Below are 21034 nucleotides of genomic sequence, written 5' to 3'. Positions count from 1 at the left end.
GGGAGTTTTATTGTATTTTTTAAATAAATGATCCCGCCGGACGAAGTGAGTGGGGATCGATCGCCTGTTACGCGCGCGCGTGCAAATTGCGACGAACAGGAACCGGAAGCGGAAGCGATGATCGTCAACGCGGCCGGGCATCAGTCGTCGTCACCGGCGGCGGCGTGTGCCTTAGCTTTGCGACAGTGGAAAATGTGAATCCATATGCTGGATATCTACATTTCTACACGATTCAAGCGGTTTTGGCGTGTATTCGATTGGAAAGGTTCATAAATACTGTAGATCGACCTGCTTGGCAATTTAGCGAGGAGGAGAAGATGCATCTATCCAACAGAGAAGTTGACATACTACGTACCACACTAGCAAGAGAAGCAGAGAAGTTGCGCAACTTTATTTTTTTTTTTAAAAAAAAAAGGTTGGACGACGCGGAGATGCTCAGATGCGTGAAGAAGTCAAGAAGGGCCAACTGTCAATGGTGTGCAACCTGCCGATTAGCATAGATGATTAGGAGTTCAGGACATGTGTCAGCTTGAGAGCAGGGTCGCAATCAGGTGGCTCAGTGGCTGAATCACGTGATGGTGTGTCGGCAAATTAAATAATAAAGTAACAACGAGATCAGTGGAAAACTGAGGGGACGTAGACAATGGCAATCCTACATAATAAAGTAGTACTCCTACCACTTGTAGTATTAATATCTTTAATTATTCAAGCAAGGTACCCACTCTCGGTTCGTTTCAAATTGTAGATAGTTCAATTTATAGGTCTGTGTTAAATCGAATTTCTCTAATTTTTTATCGAGTTTATGTAAAAAAGGATCTGCATATACAACATCAAATTAATTTCATCGAAATCTAACATGAAATATGTCTTGATAAATCATTTATTTGGTATTGCAGATGTTACTATCTTTTTCTATAAATTTGGTCAAAATTTTAACTTAGGAAAAACTAAAAATGAACTATAATTGGGAACGAACGGAGTAATGACGTGTGCACATATATTGCCAATTTAGCACCCTTCTAAAGGAATAAATAAGAACAACTGGAGTACGTTATCAAAACACTGATATATATTATTGGAACTACTGGGATGTAATATCCAAATAATTGGAATACACTTTTAAAATATTTATGATGGACATGAGAACAATTAAAACTCCATTATTGAACATTCTAAATTAAACAAATATATAAATTAAAAACAAAAATAGAAAAAAGAGATAAAGCGTACACACGTACAATATTTAATTAACCAAGACTAAAAATAAGAGAACAAAATCTCTGGGGTCAAATTTCACTAGCTCTTAGCGAAATGAGATAAGAAAGAAAAGGAAAGGACACTGACGAAACAAATATCAAATGAGCCACGGGCTACTTTTGACCTGTTCAGAGGTCAGCCCATTTTAGATCTCAATCACGCTCAACAACTTAGAGAGCCCGCCTATGGGCTTCAGATTTTTCTGAGAGCCCATGATCCAGACAGAGGTGGGGCAACAGATCCGTCCCAGCCCACACACACTGGACTTGGGGTCCGGTCCACCACCCGCACAGCCCCCCGCCTCTCGCGTTTCAGTTTCTCTCGCTTCTCGCCCCCAAACTCCGGAGGAGCCTTCCGCGCGACGCTCCCCACGGCTCCACCACCCCTAAAACCCTAGACCACTCACGGGAGCGGAGCGGAGGGTGAGCCTCGCCCGCCTCGGATTCCACCCGGCACCGGCGCCAGCCACCCGCCGCCATGCAGCTGACGGTGAAGACCATCAAGGGCGCGAACTTCGAGATCCGGGTGCAGCCCAATGACACGGTGAGCCGTCCCGATCTCCATTTCGTTTTGAAATTTTTACTCGTGCTTCGGATGGGGGCGCGTGGTGGTTTCGAGTGGTTGTGGAGCCTCAGATCAACGATTCGCGTTGAGCTGTATCCCGTTTTGACGGGTTTTACGGTGCCAGCGTCGGGGCATTGTTGTGTGCGGTGCGTTCTGAACGGGGAGGATTCTGATTTCTGAGAGCAGCTAGCCGTCTCGCCGGAGATGCGGGTTCCTGTTTCTGTATGCTTTGTTGTTTGTAACTGTTAACAAAATGCAGCACGGAATGTGATTTCTGTGATGGCGAAGGGGTAGAATATGCACTGGAGAATGAGGTCCGCAGCAAGTGTTCCATGTGGTTTCGGATTTGAAGCTTGTTGTCGCAATCGCTGCCGTTACAGGGTGTTAATGCTGTGCTTGGGATGGTGTAGGCGATTTAGCTTGGAGATGACCGTTTCTCCTTGTATTCTGTTGCTTGCAACTGGTTCAGAGGTGTGAGCACGTGATTATTCATTTATGGTACCGGTCTCTGATGTGTGTGCGGACCATAGCATGTATTTGGCAAGTGCCAGGTCCTAATAGTATCTGTGTATTACTGTTCTGTATTTATTGCGGTATAAATGGTTTTGGCAGTGCTGTACTGCTGCAGGAGAGGGTTGCTAGAGCAAAGTTCAAATAAAAAAGGATTATGATAACCGTTAACCACCTATGTCGGAGTTACAGGGGATTGGGCCCACAGTTTCGCTAAAATGAGGAAGTTGGGTTTAAATGAGAAGAACCAAAATCCGTGACAGGAATAGAAGAAATGCACTCTTGGGCCCATTTGAATTTCTTCTTGAAATGCCTGGCAGTACCGTGTTCTTTTTCCATGTCTTCTGCTTCCCTCCACCATCTGAAATGCAGGCATGTCAAGGTCTTATACTCCCTCTGTCCCAAATTGTAGGTCGTTTTGTTATTTTTAGATTCATAGCTTTTGCTATGTATCCAAACACTAGGTGTATAGCAAAATCTATGAATCTAGAAATGCAAAACGACCTACAATTTGGGACAGAGGGAGTATGTATCATGATAGCTTGCTTTCTGTGTTTGTGATCATTGACTCAGTTGAAAGTGTTGTATTGGCATTTGTAATTGTGTCGAGATTCTGCTAACTGTTACCTTTTTTATCAGATTATGGCTGTAAAGCAGAAAATTGAAGAGAAACTAGGAAAAGATAGTTATCCATGGGGTCAACAACTGCTAATTTTCACTGGGAAGATTTTGAAAGATGAGAGTACTTTGGACGAGAATAAAGTCAGCGAAAAAGACTTCCTTGTTGTCATGTCCAGTGGAAAGGTTGTCTTCTAATATTTTTCTTTGCTACATCTCTTAGGAACCTTTTCAGTTAGCTATCACGTTTCCCTGATGTATTTGACTAAAATTCTGGTGTGATAATTATAACAACCTGATGAAAATTTACTAATGCCTATAATACAAACCGTGGTGAAGCAAATGAAATTGACGTACAAAATGTAATAGGTATTCTCCAACAACAATCTGCCTGGAGCATTAATTGGTCTACGTTGATGCTTTGCATTTTTGCTGATCATCTGGCATAGTTTATTCTTCCCTCTTATATAGCAGCTATATATCACAGTAAAAGAGTACATGATATATGGCAATCCGCATTCTGATGCTGGCTGCTCCTTGAGTGATATGTGTAATGGAGAATATCTAACGGTTACACCATTACATTATTCAATATTTTCCTGCAATGCTTGTACACTTAGTCTGCTTCTTATAAATGCATGATTAACTACTATCTATGCAGAGCAAAATGTCTGGTTCAAGTGGAGCCTCATCTGCCCAGGTAAAGTTATTCCCTTTTGGGATGGAAACACAAAGTACTAGCTTATGTACTGACTGCATGAACCATTGCCAGCTCTCAAGCACTCCTGCAACCAGTCAAGCACCTCCTGTAGATGCTCCACGACAAGCTCCTCAACCCCCGTGAGTCTATTGCTGGTGTTTTATTTTCTGTTTTGCCTCTTCATTTATTTACATACAGTGTTGCTTAAAGTAATGGGATGCATCTTTTATTATTTTTTGCAGGGCGGCAGCAACTACAATTTCTCAGCCTGAAGGACCTCCTGCACAGTATGTATCCAGTATTCCAGTTGGCCACTCACATATCTATGCTTTTTGACTCTTTTTTCCACTTAAAATCTCAATATGTGTTTCTATATCTTTTTCATGCAAGAAAAAACTACAATGACCTTCATAGAGAAGTTTTTGTTAAGTCATTTGCAGCATCGGATCATGCATCCTTGCAGAAAAAACCTTCAGAGTGGCAGCAACACACATGTGGTGAAATGAACTAATACTATCATGTGTTTCCAGGGATAACACGGAATAAATATCTTGAACTTCTCCATGAAAATGTAATATGGCCAAGTAGGGGAAGAAGCTGCAAATAATACTGAATTATCAAGAGACACAATGATTATGCTAATGGATGCTTGTTTATTGCATTTAGTGGTTATGCTAATGGATGCTTGTTTTGCTTGTTTCCATTTGTTAGTGCCCCCTCAAACACATATGCAGCATCAAATCTACTATCAGGAAGCAATCTTGACACAATGATTAACCAGCTAATGGAGATGGGTGGGGGCAGTTGGGACAGAGATAAAGTCCAACAGGCTCTTCGTGCTGCTTACAACAACCCAGAACGTGCTGTTGAATACCTGTACTCTGTATGTATTTGTTTTGCCCCTTCACGCTTCTTGAATTGGATCCAGTTTTCTGGTTCTAATAGATGAAATTTGTTTCGCTCAAATATTAGGGTATTCCAGTAACAGCTGAAGTTGCCGTTCCTGTTGGTGGTCAAGGTTCAAACACGACTGATCGAGCTCCAACAGGGGAAGCCAGTCTCTCTGGAATTCCAAACACTGCTCCACTAAATCTTTTCCCACAGGTTTACTACTTTCTTGGCTCATTTATTAATACCGCATATTGAAGCATGTGTTGACCAATTAAACAATTTATCAGGGGGGTTCCAATGCTGGAGGTGGTGCTGGAGGTGGACCACTTGATTTTCTTAGAAACAACCAGCAGGTTCTCATTGTTCAAGTTTTGCCATTTAAAGTTTTTAACTATAATTTTCCCTGGCTAAGAAAATATAATATTATAAATACAATGCACCTGTGGGCACGACCTCTTGGCCTTATGCTTATCAATATAGGTGATAAGCTAATGTATTAGTAAGTGGTCACCATGTCATCTTGTCCCTTGTGCGTCGACACTTATTTCCCCATTAGTATTTGCTGTATCATCTTGTGCCTCATCCTGATATGGTGTGAGCGTGAACTTTGTAGAACTTCTCATTAAAACCCTCTGTTTTGGAACGACTAGTACCTGCTTCCTTGTTAGTAAATTAGAAACCTCATTGTTCTAATTAGGAATTAATAGCATCTCGATTATTTTGCAGTTTCAAGCACTTAGAGAAATGGTCCACACAAATCCACAAATCTTGCAGGTTTTGTATTCTTCTTCTGACTTAAAACTCCATGGCTTCATGTGTAGCACCTGTCTAAACATTGTGCTGGTACTGTTTTATAGCCTATGCTCCAGGAATTGAGCAAGCAGAATCCTCAAATTCTAAGGTTGATTCAGGAGAATCATGCTGAGTTCCTTCAGTTACTAAATGAGCCCTTTGAAGGTGGCGAGGGGTAAGCATTCTCTTATTTGCTTGATTTAATTTTTCCCGTTTCATTCTTTCGAGTTCTTTGTCTGCCTTACCGCCACTTGCCAGCTAGTGTTGGTTCATGGTCTGTTGTTGTAAACTCCTGTTCACTGATTTTATATGAATAGATATAGTGATATCTCATTTCTTCTATGCCACTTCCTCGAAATCTCTAGGGACTTCTTAGAACAACCTGAGCAGGATGAAATGCCTCATGCTATCAGTGTTACACCAGAGGAGCAGGAGGCCATTGGACGGGTACTTACATACGACATACTTTAACTCACTACCTGCTTACTGCATGGATATCTGAAATCTCATTATCACATTCTGGCTTCGTTTGCATATATTTCAGCTTGAATCCATGGGGTTTGAGAGAGCACGTGTCATAGTGGCATTCTTTGCCTGCGACAGGAATGAGGAGCTAGCTGCCAACTATCTTCTTGAGCATGCTGGTGAGGAAGATTAAGTGGGAACAGTTTGCATTCGGTGAGAACTCTGCCATTCCCAGGCTGATTTTCTTTCTGTGAACTGATATGTCAAGTAGTTCACATCTGAAGGTTTTTTTTTTTCAAACTTTGTCAGCCGTTTCTGGACACCTGACCCTAATTGATCTGAGACTGCGGAAGTTCCAAATGACTAAGCAAAGTCGAGATGGAGCTGACACTTTGAATTGATCCCTTGTGCGAGACCTATATTACATGTTGCCTTATACATTTAAATACATGTAAAATTTAAATAGATTGCTTCTGAAGTGCATTTCCATCGTTGCCTTCCGTCTATCTGTAGTGGTAAGCATCAGTTTCAGTCCTGTATGCACAGGGTTCATTGGTTTAAGTACAACACAAGTTCGGGGGTGAAGAAAACTACGGCTTGGGAGGACGATGCTGAATCGCCCAAGGATATAACAGGGAGGACAATGAATGTGATGTCATTGCGAATTGCAAAACACTTCCCTCATCCGTGGATGATGGGTGCAGGAGACGTCGAGTCTGTCATCGCTGACAACTGCATGAAATCCATGGACTGAGATGATGGAATGTGGCGCTGGAGTGATGCCTACTCGCTTTCCTAGTTGAGCGTTGGACGAATGCGATAGTCAAGGACTCACTAGCACTTATTTTTATGAAAAAAAAGTTATTACTTCATCGATCAAGTAACAAGGCTGCAGAAGGATAAGCGCATTATTATTCAACCCCCTTCTCAAGATGAGAAGGCTGGAAGTACACAATCGCTTAAGCTACACATCAGCTGCAAAAGCAAACACTTCTTCCGCGCACGTCTATCTCATAGGGTGCAGCACAGCTTGGAGTCGATCGATGCCAGGCAGATGCAGAACGCTTGGTAACCAGTCAGCGGGTATCTGAAAGACACGTCTTATGGTGAAAATTTTGCTCCAAATGGTAGAGTAGTAAATGGCCAATGAGGCCAACGAAGGTTGAAGTTACCTGAAGTCCATTATGTATTTGGATTTCCCAACTCTACCAAGCTGCAAGACCGTCTGCCTCCCGTTTTCCTGCCAGGCAATGTTGCTTATCTTGTGTCAGTGTGATGACCCTGATTTTTTGTTTTTTGGTGCAGGAACAGTGGTGTTCTTCACATAGCCAACTGGAAGAAATGAAATGTTACCTCCAAGGTCATCTGGAAGTTCTTCACTGATGTATGTACCCTGTACCCCATCCTTCCTGCCCTCTCCCTGAAGTCTAGTTCATAGCGCTTTGTCATCTGTTATCAACACAAAACATCAGCTTCTCTCTATCTGAAGATGCATCAAACAAGCTGCTGGAAGAAAAAAAAAACATACATGGTTGTAGAAAGGGGCTCTTGAGCATAGCTGGTCAGCTCTGCTCTTCTTCTCCTGCCAGTCCTTTGGGAGTCCACTGATGTGCTGAATCTGCAAATCCCCAGGGCAAAATTCAGCATCACTCCACATTACCGCTGACCGAGTCTTGCAATCCTATCAGCTGAAGAACAAACTGACCTGAGCAGAATTGTTGGCCTTGAGCTGCATGGATTGGCTCTTGGGGATCCATGCTCTCATGCTTCTGAAACTCCCTGTAAGCGTGGTGATGGTAGGGGCAAAGCTGTAGAAATAAAAAAAATTGATGAAGAACTGTCACAGAGAAAATCTATTGATTCCTGAACTGGTTGCCAATGGAGGTCGGATCTTACGCGACAACACCAAGAAGCCGCTTCGACTGGCTCTTCAACTCATCCACCCGGTTCCCCTGCAACAAACCACAGTCATCAATGGCTCAATCTAGACAATCCCAAATTCCCAATCTCCGAGAAGAAATTGACACCGAGAACAGGAAGCTTGAGCTGTGCTTGTGGCCTGTACCTGGCCCCTGATTTGGTACTTGGATCCGACGAGGTTGGCGGCGACCGTGCCGAGGAAGTTCTTGTCGGAGGTGCAGAAGATGCCGTCCTGGTTCTGCGCCACGATGAACTCCGACCTCCCCCTCCTCCTCCGGTGCCGCGCCACCGCCAGCTTCCGGTCCTGACGCCCCTGCCCCTCCTGCGCCATTCCACAAACAAAAAATCAGTCTCGAATTGCTGTGGCATCGCCTTACGGTTGCAGATTGGAAACGCAGCTCGGAGGCCATCCTCACGTTGGTGTAGAGGGAGTAGAGCGCGACTCCTCTGGCGCCGGTGGCCGCCTCCCTGGCGATGACGCAGGTGCACCGCCCGACGTCCTGCGGCAGAGGCCTGCACAGGAGCGCCCTGCAAGCACATGGGGAGGGAGGGGGGCATTAGAACTAGCTGCTCCGTGCTCCGCGGCGGCGGCGGCGGAGGGAACGGCCGGACGGGACGGCGTACCTGTTGGGGAGCGTGGCCCAGGAGGATGCCGGCGCGGACTCGCTGTCGGAGAGGTCCCACGCCTCGTATGACGAGGACGGCGGCGGGAGCAGCTCCCTGCCCCTCGGCCCCACGAGCACGGGCGGCGCCCCCGCAGCCGCAGCCGCCTCCGTCGACTCGTCCTTCATCCGGAGCTGCAGCGACGACGACTTCAGCGGCGGCGTCGGCGCCACCGCCGGTGCCGGCCTCGCGGGCTTCGACAGCTCAGCAGCAGCCGCAGCCGTAGCCGCAGTTGCAGCTTTCTCCTTCTGCTCTTTCCCGTTCCCGAGGCTCTTCGGACCGAGGTTCTCCTTCTCCGCGGATGCCAGCCCGCGCCTCGCCGTCGCCGGAGACGGAGCCGCAGGGGCGTTGCTGCTCCGGGGGCGCAGCGGCTCCCTCTTGGGGTTGGGCGTCGTGGTGGTGGTGGCCGTCGCCATCCGTGGCCTGACGAGGCTGCAGGCGAGCTGGAACGGGGTGCGGTGGACAGTGGAGTCACTAGTGGGCGATTTGTTGTTTATTGGTGGTGATTTGGAGGGAGGATTTAAATTTGAAGCCGGGGAGAGGCGAGCTGGTGGGCGATGGGCCGTGCCTTTGCTGGCTTTGTGGTGGTAACGGTCGCCGCCTCGGGAACCGGGCTCCGCCGGTTATCTTTTGGACCTCTATTCGTGCTGATTTGAATGGTGCGGTCGCCGGATGTTTGAAAATCACAAGGCATTGTGAGTGTTCCGTAAGGATATGTTTTGGGGGTGTTTGATAGCAGGTGCTAAATTTTAAGTACGTGTCATATCGGATGTTCGGATGCTAATTATGATAATTAAATATAAATTAATTATAAAACTAATTATCCAAATAGCTTCTGCTACTCCACGAGCTTCAAGAGCAATAAGCTCCCCAAACGGATTTTTTTTTTCCCGCAGATTAGAACAAGTTCCTCAATATGAGCATCTTTGAGGCTTACTGCTCCTCAAACAGGGGAGAAAACAGACGAGGAATATCTACATGGTTCCAGGTGTAGAAATGCCAAATGTTCTTTTGAATGAGGTTTTCTGGCTTGATACAACTGCCAAAAAATTAGCGGCTTGTTTCGGTCGCTCGCTCTTGCGGCTCTGCCATCTCCCAGGGCGCTTCAGTAGCTACAGTGACTGAAAAGCGAGCAGTAAAATAAATGAAGTTGACGTGCACGATACGAGGTGGGGTGTACTCTTCTCCTCCAGCGCGCGGGAACGTGACGCTGACGCCTCCGCATTTGACATCGCTGACCCCCCAGCTTTTTGTCTCGAGCTGCTACAATGGCGGTCGGTCGCCTTTCTTTTATGGTGCAAGTACGAGAGCGAGCCGGTTTGGGCCTCGTCCGATTTTGGACAACCAAAATCAATGTGACAGCACTGTAGTATAATGTAGTATTTTGTTTGTATTTGTAAATTATTGTCTAAATATTAACTAATTAGACTCAAAAGATTCGTCTCGCAAAGTACAATAAAACTGTGAAATTAGTTTTTGATTTTTCGTCTACATTCAGTACTCCATGCATATTCAGTACTCCATGCATGTACCGTAAGTTTGATGTGATGGGGAATCTTCTTTTTGCATAGTGCTAAAGTTAAGATTCTAAACAAGACCTTGGAAGCAGTACAAGGAAGACCCCTGTGTTTTAACTGAAACGCGCGACTTGTTCAGGCTTAAAATTTGAACGCGTCTTGCAAACCTTGCCGCTGCGCCGAGTAGTAACTATCTGCAATTTTTATATAGAGAGAGAGCACGAGAGGATGCTATTGTACTTGGGCCGACTAAAGCTGTATGGGCTTCAAGTTCCATTTGGGCTCCTTTACGCGGAGTGAGCTTGTGGGCCTAGATTGTTGGTCCAATTTTCTGTCAGCAGGAAAAGCATTTAAAATAACCTGCAGCAGGAAATTATTTGATTTTTTTTTCTTGCGACAAGAGCTGCGTGACGAGGAACGTAGGATTGTCCTGCCGCCAAGTAAGCAGTGGAGTGACGTCTCCTATTGTCTGCGCCCAACGCACAAAAGTCACCATGCGTTCCTACCTACGTGGCACTCCGACCATATTTTAGGTTTCGTCTTCGTCCACCCCTTATCAGTAGTTTGGTGAGTTTGCCAAACGTTGGAGCGACAAGGCATGATTTTTTTATTTGCTTGTTTCCTAGTCTCCTGGATCATGACTGTCCGGTTGAGTTTCATTTTCAAACGTGCACTCAACCGGCGCCTATGTCGGCCTGTTCACTTCAGCTTATTCAGCTGGCTTATCAGCCACCAAACAGTGTTTTCCTCTCACAACAAATCAGTCGTTTCAGCTTTTCAGTCGGCTTATAAGCTGAAGCGAACACGCCATATGTCGCATTGCCCCGGTAAAGAGGAAAAACAACCATTTGAGTAACGCATTTTTGCCAACGAAAGAAAGGAGTGGCTGCGAGTAGCAGCAAAAATAACCATGGTAGTTGTGTGTGACCGAGCCGTGCATGTTTTTACATCCATCTGGCATTCACGTACAAGTTACGTATGATGGTACAATGGTATTTATTGTATACATATAATGGCATTTATCGTATGCGTCTTATTTTACATTTTTCTCATTTTAATTCTCAATTTGCGATCTATTTGTCAAAGTTAGAGCTGCTTCGTGGATGGGAGCTCAGCAACGATGACCCATTAGATCCGATAAGTGGTTTTATTTTTTTGCTTTGATGCGGATACCAAACCGTAATGATTTTTTTCTCGTTTGTCGCGGTGGTGATCTCAATGTTTATCGTCTTGTGTTAGTTGTTGTAGTGGTGACGCCTTACTGTTGTGGTTGCGAATTAGTCGTGCTCAGCGGATAGTAAGGAGTGAGTTGTTTTTAGTTGTGCTCTGTGCTGTAATCCTGAACAAATTACCATGATAATTGTCCGCCCCCACCCTAAAAGTTACATGGTTTTTGGACCTAGTTTTACTTATAAATTGAATCTATATTCCTTTTATTCTAGCAATATCATGGGTGAAGTGTCTAATCGTACTTTAGATTTTCAAGATGGAACAAAGCCACGTATATCACACATTTTATGAGACCCATCACTCCAGGAATAAAGGCACCCGGGTCAAGGTAAGCCTCTGGCACCTCCAATTTTTTATGTGTTCGCAACGAAATCCTTAATAGCAAATGTCTAATTGCCGCTTGCAAATATTTGGTTATAGCTCTTTTGCGGTTTTACCTTTTCATGAAACTTTTTTTTTAAGCTCCGTTTCTGCATCACAGCGACGTCCCTCGTAATCATGAAACGGCACACATGCCGTGCCATACGTATCATGCATTATCACACACAGGTGGCCAATATTGCTTATTTAAGCATAATACCGAGAGAACACTTGAATCATGCGACCTCGAGAGCATAGACAAAAGTACACGCCTGCCTCTTTTTATCTACCCAAACAATCTCATGAATGCGACCTAGAGAGCATATACAAAAGTACACGCCGCTCCATATTGTTAACATTTACCATGGGATTAGGTTAAGACGAGATCACTCAACTATAGATGCATGATGCTTCGATTTAATTCATAATGAGATCAGGTCGTGTGACCATTCACTATTAATGCAAGAAAATATTAGTTAGGACTCAACCATCCAAAGAGGATGACCTAACTTTGTAGATGTTATCATGTTAACAATAGAGCTTCATATGGAGAGAGCTGTTTTACACATCACAAGCACCAAGAGCGTGTGTTTTTGTGCTCGTGCAAACAAAGTATGTCTCTACGACTAGTACCGACAAAAGCCAACTAGTTGTTGTGTTTTATAAGTCACGACAAACTTATCGATGGCGTCTTCTATATTGGATCAATGTATCACACCTTACATCCACCCAGGTGGTTCATACGTAAGCATACCTACTCACCGCTACATGTTAAGCTACATGTTAAAGCACCGTGACGGAACCATCCTCGAAACCAACACAAAATGCTCATGTTACTTAAAAAATGAAAAAAAAGACTTGCACCACTCACTAAAAAAAAGAACATACCAACCATTAAACAAAAAAATTAATAAGCACGGAAAAGCCATAGGCCGACTGATCTATCCACCGGCCGAGATCGCCCGCTGCCGTGCCCCAGTGGGCGCAGCGCATCCAAGAAAAGCGCGCACGTCCCCCCCTCTATAAGACGGGTCACGAAGCAGAACGCAGCGGGAAAGTGTGTGCGCGACAGAGGAAATCCATGTGCCCGGCTCGTCGCTGCCACGCCCCCGCAACCCCACCCGCGCGCGCGCTCCCCGCCAAGATTTGCCACCTATAACCCCCCGTCCCCGTGCTCCCCTCGCCGCGCGCTCCGGCCTTCCCCCCTTCCTCCGGGCGCAGCGCGCGGCCCACCCACACACACACACACCGCGCGCGCGCAGGTCGGATGGGAGCCGCGACCACGACGACCGCGACGAAGCGGAGCCGCGCGGCGGGCGGGAGGCAGCAGCAGCAGGAGACGGCGGCGGCGGCGGCGGCGGCGGCCATGGCGCGTCCGGGCGCGGCCGAGGCGGAGGCGGCGGCGCGGCGGCGAAGGCCGCGGCCGCGGCTGGTCGGGTACGAGGAGCTGCCCGATTACCTCCAGGACAACGAGTTCATCCGCGGCCACTACCGCGCCGAGTGGCCCATCCGCGACGCGCTCCTCAGCGCCTTCGCCTGGCACAACGAGACCCTCAACGTCTGGACGTGCGTGCCCTCTCTCCCTCTCTTTCCCCAGATTCGATTCCTCGCGTCCGATCCCCTTCCCCTCCTCGAATGGCGACTGATCGATCGGTTTGTTTTTCTTTTGTTCCCCGCAGGCATCTGGGAGGGTTCCTGCTGTTCCTGGCGCTCGCCGTCGCCGGAGGGGCGAGGGAGGCCGCCGACGAGGCCGCGCCGGGGATCATGAGGTAAATTTTCGTGCGCGTGCACATGGCTCGTTTCCCTTTTCTGCACTTCTTAAATGAACTCGCGCGGTGTTCTTGTTCGATCCTTAGAAAAAGTCCCCTGTTTTCAATCCGTTCCAGCGTGATTACCGGGCGCTAGAACCTTGAAAGGGTCTGCCACTCTGTCTGCCTCTGTTCGTCGATTGTCATGTCATGTGACGAATTTGCTGTGGTGCCCCCTTGAGTTGTCTGTATTTACAATCACCGTGTCTTACGTAAAAAGCCTCCACTTTACAACAAATTTGTTCACGCTAGCTGGCAAATGCCGTTGTGGATGTATTTATATGATGTCACTAGAGCTAGAAAGGTGAACCGTATACGAATATGTTATGTGCATGCATAACACATTTTAGCATTACGGTAAATGTGGCATTGATCGCTACTATATCGACTTATGGCGTGAAACAACCATCGAAATTCAATGCAGTGTCTTCCTTTGGCACGAGCATTGTGGAAGTAGTTGCTCTGATGTAGTCGTACAACATGGTGTGGTTATTGACAAACAAGACCACACTCAAAGGGCTCACATAACTCACGATGCAGCCATGTCAAAGGATCTCTCTCTCTATGCACCACATTCTTAAACATTGAAATGATTTTTGCCCTTTCTTTTTATATAACTCAGAATAGACACACAATGGTCCACATATGGCGGGAACCATGTAGGTGTAAATCAAAGCTGTGGGAGTGATTAATGTGTGCTTGAATGATGAAATGGTCCATTTTCATGTTTTATCATGTTGCAGTTAAACCTTTCACTACCGCAAGTTTATAAAAAGAAGAATAGCAAGAAATTTTGTTCACGCTTAGCTAGCAGTCTAGCACCTTCCACCATAGATGTGTTTCTACGATTGCACTTGAGACATAAGAGTCCCGCGTGGCCGCATACAGTGTTTATGAACCACCTGGAAACAAGTTCCACACATACATATGGCACATCGATATTATATCTCATGATTGTGTGAGTGTAGCATCGAGCAATATTTCGTAGTGGAAATTATCTAGGCTAATGAAATTGATTGCAAAGTATTGAACATGCAAGTCCTCTAAAGACTTGATAGCCCATTGGCAAGGTTCGAGAACAAGGACGTGAGTGTGGCTTGGTCCACCTCTTTTATTTGGTTACTATTTAGGCTGAGTAAATTTGATAGAGGAGGAGTAGCAATATGCAAATCCAACAGCTTTGGATGGAAATTTGAATTTTGTCAGGGGCCCCTGTGTGAACAAGAAATATGCCACGATTCCGTTCCACCAAAGCGCCGACCTAGTACTCTGCTCTTTTCTTCACGCGAGGCCCACATTAATTCTGCACCATCCATTTGTCTCGCAGGTTCGTGGTCGGATCGGCTAACGCTTCATGGGACAGCGACCATTCGGTAAGCAACTAGTAATTACCAAACTTAATCGCTCTATTTTTTTTGGATCACTCCGGGTACTGCATTTTTTTTCTTCTAAATCCTTGTTCCCTTGGCAAATTGCTGTTGATTCTGCTCCATCTCCACTGAATAGGTTTAAAAACTTTTAGGAATTGCAGTGTAGGTTCCTTCTGCAAATTAAAGTATGCAACACCCGTAACAGACAGCACTAGCCAAACTGACAAGGTAAATCATGGAACTGTTGCGTATGCAAAGATGCCAGGAAAGCTTTAGTTGACTGGGATTCTATGAACTAATGAATGATTGCGGTTGCATTTTTAATGGGTTTTGGTTGCATCAGCAAAATGCTTATTCAGAACTAGATTACGCTTGTAGTAAGTAATTTAGTCTGAGACCTGTGCCATACTGCCATCACGGCAGTCGGCAGGAAAGAGACATGGACAGCCGTCGAGCTGTTCATGAGCAGTAGATTGTAAGCCAATGACTTTGCAGGGGGCACGCCCACATGGTCATCCTTGTCCTAGCTCTCTGAATCCTGCGCGAGCACACGACCAGAAACACAGAAGATGCCCTGCTATTCACGATTTGTACTAGCAATGCAACATATGGGCATCAGAATTCAGAATTGTCCTGTCTCTTGGTTCCTTGTGCTCTTGTTTGGATGCTGGCAATTTTGATTCGAATCATTATCCTCAAATGAAGCTCCATGATCCAAACACCCACCAAAATTCAAGAGATGATCGATGGTTCAAGCACCATCGACTAACCTAAGCACTGAAACCCAAATTCTTGGTAGATTGCAACCGACCAACGAATCAACCAGACCATGAATACAAGCAACCATGTTTAGTACTGTACCTGCACTCATCCTGTATGACCTCTTCTTGATAATCGATTTGGGCTTATCTGTTGGCATTGTTCGCTTCACATTGCAAACCAGAGAAGTAGGGTTTAAAGCGTAGATCCTTTTGCAACATGTTTACGTTTTCTCCTGGTGATGCCATGATACGATACTCGCAAATGAGAAATGACAGTGACACCGGCGAAAAAAGCAGAGGCTTTTCTTGGCCAATGCTCGCTCCACTTGAATGGTCACTACTCACTTGTGAGACAAAAACCAATTGACTATCGACAGCCTTAATCTTCAAAAGAAAAAAAAACTATCGACATCCTAGTGGATATAAAAGTCATTTTATTCCTGATCTTGTTTGATATAATGATTTTATCCTTCTTGTGCAGCAAAGAATGAATACCTTTTGACACTTTACAGTATAAAACCATCTACATTTTCTGATCTGTTCACACGCAGAAAATCTATGCGAAACAGTTTAGCTCCAGAAGAAAACTAGAAAAAAGAAAAAAATTGCTTGAGCATTTGCAGACGAGCTTTGCTGTAACCATGAGCTGACGCTGCTTTGTTCGCCTGCAGGGCCTGCCGGGTCATGACGCCGGGGCGGCGGCGCTGTCGTCCGGCGTGCCGCAGTGGCCGCGGATGGTGTTCCTGCTGGGCGCCATGTCGTGCCTGGCCATCAGCGCAACGGCGCACCTTCTGGCGTGCCACTCGCGCCGCGCCACCGCGGTGTTCTGGCAGCTCGACTACGCGGGCATCTCCGTGATGATCGTGGCCTCCTTCGTTCCCCCCGTCTACTACGCCTTCCTCTGCCACCCGGGCGCGCGCGCCGCCTACCTCTCCGGCATCACGGCGTTGGGTGTGCTCGTGGTCGGCGCGCTGCTGTCGCCGTCGTGCTCGTCCCCGCGCTACCGCCGGCTCCGCGCGTCGCTGTTCCTGGCCATGGGCCTGTCGGGGGTGCTCCCGGCGCTGCACGCGCTGTGGCTCAACTGGGGCCACCCCGCGTGCTACCTGGCCCTGGGGCTCGAGGTCGCCATGGGGCTCGCCTACGCCGCCGGGGCGTGGGTCTACGTCAGCCGCGTGCCGGAGCGGTGGCGCCCCGGGGTGTTCGACGTCGTGGGCCACAGCCACCAGATCTTCCACGTGCTCGTGCTCGTCGGCGCCGCCACGCACTACGTGGCCGTCGCCGTGCTCATCCACTGGCGGGAGAAGGTGGCCGCCGCCTGTGTCGCCGCGCCGTGAATCAAGAAGCCATTGGGGTTGATTCAACAACCGTTCGAATGGACGAATGGAGTAGTTGCAGTTGCAGCATAGGTGTCAGCTCTAGAGTTTGAGTGTGATCCTGTGAACTGATCCTTCGATGCTTTTTTAAGTTAATGATGGGATGATTTTATGGAGGTTGATTTATGAGATTGCTCTGTCTAGTGCCATGAATTTGCAGGTGTAAGATTGCAGGGTCAGTGACTCGGTGTAGCCTTTGAGGTTGAGCTAAAAATGGCGCCGGCGCAGGACGGCTGCACGGGCGTCTTGTCCTGGGGCTCCTCAGCACGGCGGTTAGGTGGGCAGGACAAGTATCCCCTTCTCCGATCCGCCGGAGTCATGGCGCCGTGGGCAAGCGCCTCCGCCGCGAACCCCGATTCCTTCAAATTGACCCCCTTGCAACCGCCAATCGGACATCACGCAGTGAGACAGACGTCGCCTCTCTTCGCCGCAGTTCATCCGCCGGCCGTTCACCGGCCTCCCCCTGCTTCAATCCGCCGCCGGAAACGAAGAAGGAAAACAGGGGCCTATTTGAAAATTATTTGGATCGCGACAAATAATCACGATCCATTTTAGGGGGCTATTTTGGATCGCGACTATTAATCGCGATACAATTTGGAGGGCTATTTGCAAATTGTGTTGACCAAGGTCCAGATTGATTGGAGATCCAATCGTACGGGTGAACAAGCGGCGGCGCCAATGGCTTCCGCCGCCGGCGTCCACCCCAGCGCGGCCACGCCGCTGGGACACGCCTTGAGATAGTATTGCGTCGCCGTGGCATCTCCTTCTCCGCCTCGACCTCACCGTGGATTCCCGAAGCCCCGTCCTGCGCGCGCGCCTGGACTCACCGGTTGTCACTTGTCAGTTCGTCACCACCCGCATCGACGCCAGCGGCCACAGCTCTCGGGATGGGGCTAGAGAGATGGAGGCGGCGGCGGCAGCGACGGCCGACGGCGGGTATAGGGGGCGGCCGGGCACGGACTCGCCCCGCTCTCTCCCGGGCGATCGATACGCCGCCAGCCAGCGCTGCAGCTTTCCGTGCCAGCATGACAGCATCGCCATGGCCGAGGTGCTCCAGCTGACCAGCTTCCCCAGTGAACGAGACCGGCATGCGCCGCCGTTGAGCTGAAGGATTATCACGGTTGATGCAGCTGTGCAAATTCATCCAAAGTTGCAGACTTGCAGGCAGCATAGAGCAGCTTAGAGTTTAGGCCTCGTTTAGAATGGAGGATTAGTGTGTTGTGTTTTCTTTCGAACTGAATCGGTGGATTTTAATTCAATTGATAGGATGACTATGGACATTGCTTGACAAAATTGAGCTGTCTCATTGTTCGAAAAAAAAAAACCGAGCTGTTTCATCTGACCTGGTTTCAGCTTCCTGATTAACTATCTGCATTGATAAGAAGCTGACATGCATTGCAGATTGACAGGTTCGACTCAGCAGTGTAATGCAATGCAGCCAAACTAACAGAGAAAACACAACAAACTTTGTTTATTTCTTTACAAAATTCCCGCAAACTTAAGATATGGATCAAGCGAACAAATTTTTGATGTGCTTTTTCGGCAAAATGACTGCGGAAGTGCTGGATGCAGCAAGTCTCTAGCCGAGCTCTTGATGCGGAACGCATTTTCCGTCGTCTCGTGATGTGCTCCTTCAGCTTCAGTCGAAGACGTCGAGCTTGTCGTACTCCGGCCCGGCGATGGCCTACTCCATGACGGCCCTGGGGCCGGCTGACGACGCCGCGGCCGTCGAGGAGCGGCTTGAGCAGGTTCTTGGAGAAGCCGCTGACGAGCGCCACCCCCTTCCGCCCGGGCTCCACCGGCACAGCACGGCACTAGCCAGCGCAGTCAGAGATGGACGAAAGTATAGCATCCCCTTCAACGTCGACTACCGGCACCATGGCAACCACTGCACAGATGCGACGCTTCCGACCACCGCGTGCCGTCCTGCCGGTCACGCCGCGACCGAGGCCGGACGCCCACGCCGTCCCTGCTTTGCCGGATATCCGCCGTGTAAGTAACTGTCCAATGAGTTATCATCCATCGATCTGAAATAATCCCAGTAGTTCCGTAGTTCCCGGTACGCGCCCGGAGCATCGATAAGCTTATCGTTTTTACATCATAACAACCATCATAAGAATACATATAAGAATAAAATTTAAACTTTGGTTTACAAAAATTTCAGAAACTATAATTACAACATATAACAAGAGTTTTCATCAATTAAAATGGAGGTTCTTATTCAACTTAGATGTAGCCTAGTCCAGTGACTATCCTGTCATATTTTTCTTAGATTAAAAATTAAAACGCAACGGAAAGATATAAAGTAATAAGATGCAACGTTCTTATTCAAGACACCACCTGCACAATCCACCATTCATCTACTTCACCGGCTCCGGCGGATGAACATGGCAATCATTCACAATTCACAAGAAGGAAACCTGCAAAACAACTTAATACATTGCGTACTTGCAGGGCTTTTGCAGGGCTTATCCATAGTACTATACATTTGGTGGATGCATGAGGCTGGTCAAGTTTTAACATTAGACCGTAAAAATGCGAGCATAATTTATCAAGTGAATAAGCAAAAGACACGGCATCTACTTTCTATATCAAGCACCATTACAATTGCACAAGTAGTAAAGTGATCGTGTAGTCATGAGCTCAATCTTCCATAAGTCCTTCACTGAACTCTATGTTAAAGTCGAAGTACAAGAGCATGCTCTTTGACCGGGAGCCGGCTATTGCAATAGATCATAAACCTGCATGGGTGTACAACTTTTCCCACACGAGGCGCAAGACCAACGACCATACCCTTGGTCTAGGATAAGTGTTGATTCATACCCCCGACAGTGACGGCAGTTAGCACGCCAATTTATGAACCGCAAGCGTACGAACCTTAGAGTAATCCCCCAAGGTTTATCAATCCGTGGAACAACTGGATTTGCACGCTTAACTAAGCACTCATCTATATAACTGAAGGTTCTTTGTATATGATAAGATTGAACTAATAAAAAAACTAGTGACTTAGGGTGCCTTGAACTAACAAAATAACTAGTGACTTAGGGTGCCTTTGGTTGGACTTTTCAACTTGTTTTGCTTTTGCAAAAGCTAAAAGCCAACCAAAGTGCTTAAAAGTCCTATGTGCTTTTGCCTAAAAGCTGCTTTTGATCTAGTACAAAATCAAAAGCACCTTCCCCTGCTTTCAAGTACTTTTGGGGTAAAAAATCACCCACTTGCCACTGGTTATGAAGGGAACGGTTCGTTTTTCTTATCTAATCTATTTCCTCCATCCGCTCCTCCCACGCGTCCGCCTCCTTCGCGCGCCCACCGCCCCCGATCGCCGACCGCCGGCCCACCGTCCGCCGCCCCCGGTCACCTCCATCCTCCTCCTCCCGCCACTCCTCCTCACGGGCCTGAAGAGCTGGCCTTTCCTCTCATCGCTGGCCGCCTCCGACGACACCACCGACGAGGCGCCGCGGTACCCGATCTCATTCGCGTACCTCATCTCGGCATCCTCGGGGGACGCGGGCCGCACGGCGTGGCTATTGGCGGCGTTGTACCACCTGGCCAAGCTACCTACTGCACCTGGACCGGGAGGCCCTCGCGGAGGAGCACCGCCGGCTGGCGGAGCTCATGTTTGGGTGGGACGTGTACGCAACCGCGAGCAACGTTTGGATCGTCGGTAGGCCCAACCTTGTCACCTACCGGGGCCTCACCATGCTCACCACCACGCTGCACGCCGTCACGCTGCTGCTTCGCCTCCGACTACCCGCTTGTCACACAGGACGGTAATGGGCTACTCCGCCTCCGACTACCCGCTCGTCACACAGGATGGTAATGGCGTGCTGATTTCTATAGTTTACTGGTTGCAAATTGTTTGCTGATTGATTAATCGAGTGATTATATGTTTGCTTTGCTGTTGGTGTTGAAATCTTCTTTTATTTTCGAAATTTCGCCCGCAGACATGATGGAGGCGTTCGCCAGGCTACCAAGGGACCTCAAGTTCATCCAGAACACTAGCCACCTCAGCTAGAAGATGTAAGAACTCATATGCTACTTAGCAGTTACTACTCTGTTCCGCAACAAGAGAACTGTGTTAGGACTGCAATGATCATCGTCAATCCTCTGGTCCAAAGAGCAACAAGAATTGACCCTCCTTTGTTCATCATTTTTTTCGATTTGCTCGACATTTGAGACATATTTCCCGTGCCTCCTAAAGGTATACATGGTTCCTTCATCAAATTAGCAATACT

General features: G+C 47.5%; 3 protein-coding genes and 1 pseudogene across 3 annotated transcripts; 3 read left to right on the top strand and 1 right to left on the bottom strand.

Annotated features, from left to right (window-relative positions):
• Positions 1 to 1546: 1546 nt before the first annotated feature.
• LOC117861933 (ubiquitin receptor RAD23b) lies at positions 1547 to 6303 on the top strand. Its single transcript, XM_034745450.2, has 13 exons — positions 1547 to 1800; positions 2971 to 3135; positions 3611 to 3649; positions 3722 to 3789; positions 3892 to 3936; positions 4361 to 4532; positions 4622 to 4753; positions 4828 to 4893; positions 5267 to 5314; positions 5398 to 5507; positions 5698 to 5779; positions 5877 to 6010; positions 6107 to 6303. Exons 1-12 carry the CDS (start codon positions 1735 to 1737, stop codon positions 5988 to 5990), a joined length of 1107 nt encoding a protein of 368 aa, XP_034601341.1. The 5' UTR covers positions 1547 to 1734; the 3' UTR covers positions 5991 to 6010; positions 6107 to 6303.
• A 384-nt stretch (positions 6304 to 6687) lies between these two features.
• Positions 6688 to 8920, bottom strand: LOC117861922 (tubby-like protein 4). Its single transcript, XM_034745443.2, has 9 exons — positions 8342 to 8920; positions 8134 to 8245; positions 7863 to 8039; positions 7694 to 7749; positions 7503 to 7605; positions 7326 to 7415; positions 7151 to 7246; positions 6970 to 7037; positions 6688 to 6884 (listed from the first exon to the last, which is right to left on the bottom strand). Exons 1-9 carry the CDS (start codon positions 8794 to 8796, stop codon positions 6809 to 6811), a joined length of 1233 nt encoding a protein of 410 aa, XP_034601334.1. The 5' UTR covers positions 8797 to 8920; the 3' UTR covers positions 6688 to 6808.
• A 3624-nt stretch (positions 8921 to 12544) lies between these two features.
• On the top strand, positions 12545 to 16925 carry LOC117850552 (heptahelical transmembrane protein ADIPOR2). Its single transcript, XM_034732443.2, has 4 exons — positions 12545 to 13053; positions 13167 to 13256; positions 14623 to 14668; positions 16098 to 16925. The coding sequence occupies exons 1-4, from the start codon at positions 12755 to 12757 to the stop codon at positions 16758 to 16760; spliced, it is 1098 nt and encodes a 365-aa protein (XP_034588334.1). The 5' UTR covers positions 12545 to 12754; the 3' UTR covers positions 16761 to 16925.
• A 1553-nt stretch (positions 16926 to 18478) lies between these two features.
• Positions 18479 to 20814, top strand: LOC140221522 (beta-glucuronosyltransferase GlcAT14A-like; annotated as a pseudogene).
• The last annotated feature ends 220 nt before the right edge of the window (positions 20815 to 21034 follow it).

This window comes from Setaria viridis, chromosome 1 (genome assembly GCF_005286985.2).
Source record: "Setaria viridis chromosome 1, Setaria_viridis_v4.0, whole genome shotgun sequence".
Classification (NCBI taxonomy): domain Eukaryota; kingdom Viridiplantae; phylum Streptophyta; class Magnoliopsida; order Poales; family Poaceae; genus Setaria; species Setaria viridis.
This window is presented reverse-complemented; position numbering and strand designations above follow the sequence as displayed.